At 43.0% G+C, this 10840-nt stretch overlaps 1 protein-coding gene across 1 annotated transcript in view; it reads right to left on the bottom strand.

Annotated features, from left to right (window-relative positions):
- Positions 1–1095: 1095 nt before the first annotated feature.
- SYT11 (synaptotagmin 11) overlaps positions 1096–10840 on the bottom strand; it is a 136203-nt gene continuing 126458 nt past the window's right edge. Inside the window, exon 4 of the mRNA XM_086947419.1 lies at positions 1096–4216. Coding sequence (XP_086803545.1) covers positions 3906–4216 — 311 coding nt within the window. The 3' untranslated portion in view covers positions 1096–3905. The remainder of the gene's footprint in view (positions 4217–10840) is intronic.

Here is a 10840-nt window from a genome sequence, read left to right as displayed (position 1 = left end):
GACCTCAAGCTGTTCCATGTTAGGTGTGTGTACTGCATTACATTATTCTTTTGTCAGAAGTCTTGAGTAGTTATTTGTCATGTGGGAATAAATCACTGTCTACTGTACTTTTTAAATGCTCAAGTTATTCCATCTACAGTGTCAGTAGTTCATGCAGTCCTTCGCTGTTATAGGTCTTAGTGTGTTCCTTTTTCATGTGTGAGTATTTCCCCCTATCCTTATTTTCTAGGTCTCAATTTGTCTCAAGTCAGGTGTGGGCAGATTCTTTGGTCCTGTTGTTCTAGCTCTCAAACTGCTGTGTTCGGGGGTCGAGAGTTGTTTTTTCAACCTCTCAAGTTGTCTCATGAGAGGGTTGTCCTTCGCCAGGTGTGAATAGTAAATTCAGTCCTTTCTATTGTCTATCTCTCTCAAGCAGCCTCTTGTCTGGTGTGAGAAGTTCACCAAGTGCTGTCATCTCTAGGCCTCAGATTGTCCAATATCAGAAATGGGTAGATCTGCTGTCTTGTTTTAGACCTCCACATTTTCTATCTCAGGCATGCCAGCCTGGCCTGACCTGTCTGTTCCAGCTCTCTGGTTGCCTCATGCTAGGTATCAGTAGCTTCTCAGCATTCTGGCTCCTGCACTGCTGAATTCCACATAATAAAAGTAAGAAAGACCTACTCATACCTGGCAGACTTGAGAGCTCTGCTTGTACCTGCCACTGAGAGGACCAGTTCCCAGAGATCTCAAGAATCACTTATTGCAAGTGAATCTTTCAACAACAAACACAATAAGAGACCCCTTCAATAGAATTTTAGATCTGGGTAAACACTTCCTGAATGTTATTTTAAAAAACAGAGGCCAAAGTACCAAGTTACTAAAAATTAAGAGGGACTTTATACAGAATTGCATTCAGTACTTGCTTCTGCCATTGCAAAGCTTCAAAAATTGAGCAAATATGGGAATTTTTCCTGAAAACAGTGGCAATACATGTAGGTGTTTCATTAGATTTCTACCTATGTCAACAATCTAACAACAGTTAAACACAAAGCGCGGCTCAGCAGTTCATCAACATCCTTAGGCAGTCGGAAAGTGGCAAGAACGACAAACAACGCTCATCTGTGAGAACCTTCTCACTGTCAACGTCAGGTTTATTTCTTTATTTACAGACTTTTATGGTGGGCTTTGCCCTTTAATGAGGGCCTCATGCCACTTCACACAGAACACTGTAAACAATATCATCAAAATCTTAACAAGGAAACACAGATGTATGTACACTTCCGGTTCAATATGTTCTATCCAGTTGGAGGTCACCACAGAGCAATGAACGGAAGGAAATAGAACATGGCGGTCTCTGTCTACCTTTGACATCTCCATCGTTAGGCCAGAGCTCTTGTGAAACTAGACTGTATTGGCTGAAGAGGCAAAAACTGTCCAAATTCTCTGCCATTTTGAAAGACAGCCTAAAAAACATTTTTTTATAACAGTCTTGGATGTGTAGAGTACAATCTGGATTGAAATTAGAACAGATTTGCTTGGATATCATGACTTACAGCATTGATACAAAGATATAACTTTTTGAAGCATCATTTTATAACCAGCGACTAATAGTCAATGGATAAATCCAACGTTGGGGCATCTGCTATATCTATCCGCAACGTATTCTGTGATATTTTGGCAAAATAGGTTCAGTGAGTGTGCATTAGTTTCTTCAACAACAGTAGATTAATTCATAGTAAGATGCTCAGTAGATTAATGTGCCCAACGCTAGTGTTAAAACCCCAAAGTCATAGATTGAAATCCTGGTACTGCCTTCTCCGCCTTTTACCTTTCCCAGGTTGGAGAAAAATACGACTGAGTATGTTAATTATTAGAACATTGACTATCTAAGTGCCAAAAGGCAACTCAGTTTGTGCTGTGCGATCTAGAAAGATTAGCTCTTATTTCTGTAGCTATTGCCAATGTGCCATCCTCACACTAGCAAACACATCATGGTCAACGCCTCGAGGATGATATATGAAGCGAACGAAAACTAACGCGAGAGTGTAATAAAATATTTGTTACTTTCATTGTAAAATAGAAGCGCTTTTTTAGGTATGACAGAGATTGAGGAGGAGTCTGGCAGTATGTGCTATATGTTGTTCTGTGTTGGAAACATCCTCACACCTTATAGAGCATTGACACAACTATTTGCGAATAGCATATATAACAAATGCAGTGAGTTTGATTTTCAGGTACCAGAAAGGAAATCTTATACTTAATCCTGCGAATTTTACACATACCTCTCGATCAGCTTTCTTCGAACGCATGTTCATCCTCCAAACAAGAAGGTTCCTCAAATACACATCAGTGAACTGGGCCAGTCCAAGCCTTACTCACTCTCCAAATTGTTATTCATCACTCTTGTTTTTCAATATGGTACCCCCTCCAATAAATATCTTATCTCACACACCTGAGAGACTCAAAAGGTGTAGCAGTATGCTTATGGAAGTCGCTGCAACAATGCTAGGTCTAACTACTTGCTTGCTGCTGCGGTCACTTGATCGTATTGCTTACTTGTTTTGTAACACAAGTTACAGCCCATTAACTACTTCAGGGCCTCCAGGACATGAAGAATTTTCCTTACTAACTTTAGCAACATTTAATAAGAAATGATGTACCTCTAATGAAGAAGTGAAGCAATGCAGATTTTAAAAAAACGTATTCTTCAATCTATAGTTTGTCATCCAAGTAGAGTAATCTAAAAACCAAAGAGACAAAATGGCGACCCAAAAATCCCAGTATAACTAGGGTGAGGTCACCCACATGTCCAGTTCGTACCGGTTGGTCCATGCTTTTTTTGGTCTTTCGGAGACCCCGGGTCTAATGAGAGATATTTCCTGATTGCCTAAACTGATGCACAGCATGTTTGCTTCTAATCCCCACTTGATGTTGTGCGTCACATTTTCAATCCAGAAAATATTGGCCTACATGTGTATCGTAACCAGACGTATATACCACAGGGATACTACACATATACCGAAAATGTACCTCACAAGCATGTCAAAAGATATATCAAAACAGAAATATCTTCTTCCCAAATGTTGTTGAGGTAAGCACAGATTTACTATTAATTCTGCTTCCTGTTATGATATCGGTGTAGATCGATATTTCGACCGCAGGAACATGGTACACTACAGCGTTAACATCTTGCCCTTTTCTCTGTTGCTCAATTATTGTTCTGATTTTTCCAATAAACAACTTGAAAAAGAAACTTCGAGGGCAGCGAGTCCGCTAATGCAAACCTGAAGACCTCACGCAAGACAAGAAATGTCGAGCACTGATGACGACCAAGTCAAACTGGCACAAAAAGACCAAAAAGAGTTACACTTAGCACATGAAGGCAGATTAAGGGCTAGGATTAAGTGAAAATGCATTAAGAACATCTCAGCACACTAAGTGTCGTCATCAGTGTGGGGAGTATACAACTAGGATTATACACGGTCTCCATGCAACTGGGACACCACGTAATGTATTTTAAGTGAAGTCTTGGATCACTTCAATTCAACCAATTTGGCATACTGCCAGATTACAATGGCATGTAAAAGAAGAGCCCAGGACTGTGAGCAACCTTAGTGACAAAGAATCGCGAACATCGGTTGTTTGACATTGGTTGTTTATACAAATCCTCACTGGGTAGATCGGCATGCAATAATGTGATTATACTGTTAGTATATGTAAGTCTGTGTTTTTTTTGTTCTTTTAATTATTTAAAACGATGCATCTTTGAACGTCAGCACCCCTGGGGAATCACATCACTAGAGGATCAGCATCATAAAGTAGTCATCTACTGCTAAAACAAGGTGTAAGTCTCTTATACAAGAGGGCCGTGGGCACCCTTTGCCCCCCCAAACCCACCCGGGATCCCTTCGCACCCTAATCCACTTCTAGTATTCACTGAGGCTATGCCATTTGGCGACCAGCTTGCGGGGGTGATCGCAAACCTCCCGCCAGTGTTCCACGCCGCCAGCGGTGACACTATGAGCACCTAGGATCAACCGACCCACCACCTGGTTCTTGGTCGTGCGGTCAAAGTCGATGACCAGGAACTCGATGCTGATTTCAGGCAGCAGCTCCACAGGGATGTCATAGATGAAGGACTCGTTGAAAACGGGATTGAGTGTGCACTTCTTGACATGTGTCTTCTTCTTGGCGATGCGCTTACGGCCATAGTAGACATTGACCTTGACATAGGGATCTGCACGGGAGAGAGGTGAGAGAAAAGAAGACCAATGACACAGATCTAGAGACACTTGCAATGTTTACAAGGAACGAGGGAAGTAGTGAGGATATATGCATGCGACTGTGAAAAAGATGGAGTAAAGAGGAGTGTGCTAGATACAGGTGCTGAGTGACCGCAAAGGGGAAAGGGGCTGATCGGAAGTAAGGGGAACGAATGCTAGAGTTGCTGTTTTAGTGACGGAGTGAAAGTGAGGATTTAATGGCTGAGAGAATGGGTAACTTAGTGAAGGGATCAGTAAATAAATGAAGAAAGGCCTGCTCTAATGTTTGTGTTAAAGTCAGTATTGTATAATGCTCGCATAGCCAAAAGAGGTTTTGGTTGCATGAGAAGGGAAAAGGCAAATTGGAATGTTAGCTATGGTTTCTGTGCCTAATGTGGACACATAGCTAAGAAGCTGTGTGGTAATACTAACTAGTCCCTCCTGTTGATTCTAGAGTACCTATGGGTTATAACTGGAGTTGCTGTGGGAGAGTGTAGACTGCCTGGAGTTAGACCAGGTTAAGGATTCCAATATGCGGTTAAGGAACTGTCTGTGGTAAGAAGAAATGGATACCAGGGAAAGGGTGAAGTGTAGGGACATAATAGTTGCTAGATGGAAGCATAACAGATCCTCCAACTCCACTTGGTCCTCAATTTTAGTCAGTTTTTCGGTGCATGTACTATGTCTTACAGTTATTACCTCTTCAGGGATATACCTGCGTTTGAAACTTTGTTTAACTGTGTCATGTGATGCGGGGTCTTTCATGCATGACAGTATTCCTTTCCTATAGGCGCTTTTCTGTCTTGGAATCTTTATTCAGATAGGGTGTGATAATGTGATCTGAGTCAGTGCCTTGGGATGGTCACTTAAACCGGAGGGCTGAGCACAGAAAACTGACCAGCTAAGAAGTGTGTGTTAATGAGATGGTACAGTTTACGCCTGATGGCTTAATATGGACAACATGATATTAGTTAGTTGTGACATTGTAATACTGACAAGATAGAGGTTATATATGATGGTATAATATTGATTACAACTTCGGGATGTAGAGCGCTCCATTTAATATAATGGAGTAGCTTCGAGCTTATAATGGCTGGTATAAGCCTTTTGCTCCAACATTCCAATGTTTGTCTTTGTTTCTCCCTTTTTAATTTAGAACATTCTACCCTTCTACCTCCAGTTATGCCGGTTGTTAAAGACCCTCTCCTTTGTTATAGGCCCTCGCATGCAACTCAGACCTGTAACTCAGGTTCAAGGTCTTTAACAACCAGTATAGCCCTCGGCAGCGGGCTATAAGGCCAAATTCCATGATATTCTTAAGATGTGAGGGTGTAGTGTTGATGACATGATACTGGTTACATGTTATAGTGTAATGCACATGACAAGAAAATCGTTAGACGTTATGGTTTAATCATGAAGACATAATACTGGTTATAGCGGACTAAGAAATGCTGATGAGGATATATGTTAGATGTGATGATGTAATAATGATGACATGTACTGCTTACATGTGATGGTGTAATATACTGGATGTATGTGATGTGGTAACACTGATGATGTGATATAGATGCACATGTTTATCAGATATTGCCTACAGGATATCTGCACAGTGCAAGTTTGACATGAAGTTATAATAGGCATATGATGGGGTGATATTGAAGACATGATACTGTTGCATTTCAAGGTGAAATATTGATGGCATACTGGTTACACGTGATGGTGTAATATTGTTGGGATGATGTTGATTGCTCGTGATAGTATCATATTGATGACATGAAATGTATGCATGTGATTGTGTAGCACTGACTACATGATAATTGCACATTGTGCGAATAGGACATCAAGTTATAAGTTGCACATGATGTAGTGATTTTGCTGATGACCCTATTTGCATCTGATGGTGTAATACTGATAGCATAATTTTGGTTGCATATGGTGGTGTAACGCAGATGAAGTGATATGAATGGACGTGATTACTACATGCTATCTGCACACGGTTTGATTTGGACCGCAGGTTATTAGTCACACATGATAGACTGATACTGATGAAATTATACTGGTTGTATGTGATGGTGTAATATTGATGCCATATTTGTTGGAGGTATTGGTGTAGCATTCATGACATGATGTGGATTTAGGTTGCCAGTATCCTATTGGCCCACTGGTGGTAAATAACATTATCAACAATGCATACCGCTCACAAGCCATTGATGAGGGCCGGACTGGCCCTACTGGGCACCGGGCGTTCCCCCAGGAAGCTGGGAGTGTGGGGGCTGGTTTGGTGCTAATGGGGTTTAGTAATTTAGCGGCTGCTATGACCCCTGTGACCGCCAGTAGGCCACCTCTCTCTCCTGACTGCAGCCCTACCTGTTCCCTGGGATGTATGCTAGTGGGGTGGCGGGGCTGTGATGCTGCCGGCACATGGAGGGGGCGGGGCCACAGTCCTAGTGCGTTGCTGGCGGTGCAGCGCTGAAGTTCCGTAGAAGCAAGTTCACGGCGCTCTCCCTTGCGGAACAGCATGCAAAGATTTGTGCTCTTCCGACGCCCGCCCAGGTAGGCAGGCTCGTTGCTGCATGCAGGGCGAGAGAGAGCCTTCACAATGGTGCACCAGATGGTGCCTGCTACGCGCTGACCGTGCATCCTCCAAGCTGCACTTTAAACCTAGTCTAGCTCTGACTGATCCTCTGCTGCTGAAGGCAGGAGAGCCTGCCTCTCAGTAGGTTAAGCAGCTGCTCCCTTTTCTCTGGACAGTCACAGTGTTGAGACTGACTGTGTGTAGTCTCACAGAGAGCCTTGCTTTGGCCAGGTCTGTGAACCTCTAATATTTGTATGTGTTTTTCTGGTGTGATGATGGCTATGACAGTCTATTGGCGTGCAGAGAGGTAACTGTCTCTATGGACTAAAAGGTCGCAATAGCTGTCTTGTACTGTGCAGTGCCATTTCCTGGTGCCCAGCTTCCTCACAGCGTGCAGGCTGTGACTGTCTCTTTAGGATTATGTGACTAGCCCTTTGTTTGCCCTGTGATTGTCTCTGCGACTATGTGAAGGGTCATGGCTGTCTCTCTTCATCTGGGGTCCTGTGCCACCTGTCTGTCTATGTGACACTGTAAACCGATGCACACTTTTCACAACTCTAAAACAGTGAATGGGTTTTGAAGGCATAGTTCTTAAATGGTTTGAATCATACCTCACAGGCAGATCTCAGATTATCAAAATTAAAAACTGTCTCTCAACATCATAGGCTGTTGATCTTGGTGTCCCGCAAGGCTCCATCCGCGCTCCCATCCTATTCAATCTCTACATGGAAACTCTAAGAGAACTACTACAAAAGTCTGGGATACCTTATCACCTCTATGCTGATGATACCCAACTCTACCTCAAGGAGTCCGCCGCAGATGACATTTCACTCCTCGCCACCATCCTCAACTCTATCCAAGAATGGATGACATCTCACTACCTAAAACTAAATCCTTTGAAAATGGAGTCCCTTCTTATCTCAAACTCCCCAACTCCTGTGCAATCTTGGATGGATAATCTGAACATTCTCAACTGCAAACTTTCCTTAGTTGACAGTGCTAAATCCCTAGGAGTCATCCTGGACAACAGACTTAACCTCTATTCCCAAATCAACACCATGGCCAAAAATGCATGCTACCAAATTCGCCTTCTCAGGGGTATCCGATGTTTCATTTCTGAACAAGACCTGAAAAAAATTGTTCAATCTTTGGTACTCTCCAGACTTGATTATTGTAATTCACTCCTTGCAGGCCCCCCTAGATTCCCCTTTCTCCTTTAAAACCCATCCTTCATTCAGCTGCGCATTTCGTCTACAGGGCCAAAAGAAATGACCACATCACGCCTACGCTGATAACTCTCCGCTGGCTTCTTATTGAAGCCAGGTCAATATTTAAGGCTGCTTGTATCACCCATAAAGCCATTTATACTTCCAACACTTGCTATCCAGCAAACAAACTTGAAATTTCAGGTGGGTCAAGACCCTCATGTAATGCTGAAACCTACTGCTCGAACCTCAGACTTTCAAAGGGGAAAGACTTATGGCGCCATCTTTTTTCCTGTAATGCGACCAGAATTTGGATCTCACTTCCTCCATACCTCCGCAATACCACCTCTTTCTGCATCTTCAAAAAGAATCTTAAAACCCTTCTCTTCTAAAGACACTTTTACCAATAATTCTCTGACTGTTTCATGTTCCTACTGGAGAACTAGTTTGTCCTTCCGCTTCAACGCTGGAATATGTACTTTTGAAACCCTAATTGCTCTAACTTTAGTTTGCAATGTGCACATTTTAGTGAATCTATATTTTGTAAATATAGTTATATGTCCTGCACAAGCTATAGGTCTCCAAAACTTGCTTGCAATGTGTAATTTATAGTGAATCTATATTTTGTAAATATGTATCCATCACTCTGCGTAACTCAAGTAGTCATACCTCTTCTCATCTCTACCATGTTACCTGTAATGTCTGATCTAATGCACTTTGATCTATTGTAAAGCGCTCTGACACCTCTGGTTAAAGTACATGCAATGTATAATCGCATAAATAAATATGTGCAAGCTGTGAGAGTCTCTCTCTGCCTGTTTCTCAATATACAGCTTATGTCCATCCCTCAATGTGCGAGGCAGAGATAATCTCAAAACCAGGAGGATAAGCCTTTCTCTCTGCACCAACGGTGATGTCTCTGCCTTAGGATGCTTCTCTGTCATGCAGCGTGCAACACTGTGGCACTTTACCTGCACACAAATCGCCTTGTGACTGTGTCTTGATGTGTGAACGTATACTATGCTCCGTTTGCAATAAGGGCCTTGTGACTGCCCGACTGTCGCCGACACCACATGCCTGCCAGCGAGCAGCCAAGTGGGATGCCTGCCAGACAGTGTATTATATGAGCGTAAGGAGTGTTTCTTGTCTCCTGGCTGACCACTTTTAGAGTGTCTGGTGGGTCCCAGGTCACTCTTCGCTGGAAGCAGCTAACTTGTAACTCCCCGTCACGAGGTCTGACATGACGAGGCCTCTGTCTTTCTCCACGCACAGGTATGATATTGATGAAGTACTTGTAACGCACTGGTGTGTGAGGATACAGCACTGGTGTGCTAGTGATATGGCACTGGTGTATAACACTGCGCTATAGTCCCATTACTGGTGTTCTACAGGTACATTACTGGTGTGCTAGGGTTTCACCACTGATGCACTATGGGAACAGTATTGGGGTGCGCTTTTTATAGTAAGAATGTGCTGAAGGTACAGTAAGAGCGTTCTAGGGGTACATTACTAGTGTGTCAGGGGCACAGCACAGGCGCCATATGGGTACTGCCCGCCTATGTTACCGGTGCTACTGGTGGGCTACGGGTCAGTATTGCTGTGCACTGGGTATAGCATGGGTGTGCTAGGCATACAACACTGGCTAAGTGGGCTACGGGTCAGGTATTGCTGTGCTCTGGGTATAGTATGTATGTGCTAGGCATACAAGTTCTAACAGGAGGGGGGAGAGAGAGAGTCAGTGGATTCAGTCTCCCGAGTCATATAAATAAACAAAGTGGAATCCACTCAAGTGATAGTGATCCCTAGAGTGATGGGGAACACACAGTGTTGTTTAAATGCCCCTCACACACCAACAGGCCCCTTGGTGTCATGCTTCATCATCGGGGCCTTCGCACCCCTCTACGGGATGCGGCGTGCTACGACTCGCGAGTACGCAGGAGCACTTGAAGTGAACTATGTGTGGGGGTGTGTGTTTAATACAAGGATGTGAGTGAGGTGAGGTGAAAAAGGTGAGTGGTTAAAAAATACCTGGCACGTGGGAAGAAAAAACTTTAATAAATCCCCGGCTGGTATTATTAAAATTTAAAGTGCAAGGCGTGGTTTTAGAAAGATACGTATTAGGGTATCAAACCACTGTGTTAAAAGTCAACATGTTTCGGAGGTCGAAGCCTCCTTCTTCAGGACAAGGGTGAATGCACTTACCCTCCCCTTACTCACATGTAAATATGTAAAAGTGAAAAAATAAAAATTACCACAATGTGTAATGTTCCTCACAATGTTTATATGTAAGTGAGTGTAGTTGCGCCCAGTTGGCGTGAGAACCTGTGGAAACAAAATCATAGATAAACATACAAATCTAAGTATCACAGGCTAAGAGGAGAAGAACAATGCTTCTCTGAAAAAACATCAGGTAGAACCCAGAAAAATAATTGGAACCTGGAACAGAAAAAGAAGAAAAAGGACACTACAAACATACACACATGCAAACCAACATAACTCTCTGCTCAGATGGAATGAGAGCAGAACAGTGAGGACAAAAGATCTTACTTAAAGTTCCCAAATACAGGACTTCATGAGCCTTTAACGTATATTGGGGAATCCTTCCTTTCTAATCAGAAACCTAGGGAATGAACATCAGGGATTTAGTAGAAAAACTTAATCATCAGAGTGCCACAGCTACAATGTGAAACTGCTTCTCTTGGTGGTCTTATAACTCACGGTTACAGCAACAGCTAATCGCCTGCCTTCCCTCAACGCGGCTCCGATGAAGTGAGCTGCAAAGGGACTAGGGCCTTTATATATGCTTGCCTGTGGGTAAT

This window comes from Lissotriton vulgaris, chromosome 12, assembly GCF_964263255.1.
Source record: "Lissotriton vulgaris chromosome 12, aLisVul1.2, whole genome shotgun sequence".
Classification (NCBI taxonomy): Eukaryota; Metazoa; Chordata; class Amphibia; order Caudata; family Salamandridae; genus Lissotriton; species Lissotriton vulgaris.
Note: the sequence above shows the minus strand (reverse complement) of the source record. Positions and strands in the feature narration are given on the sequence as shown.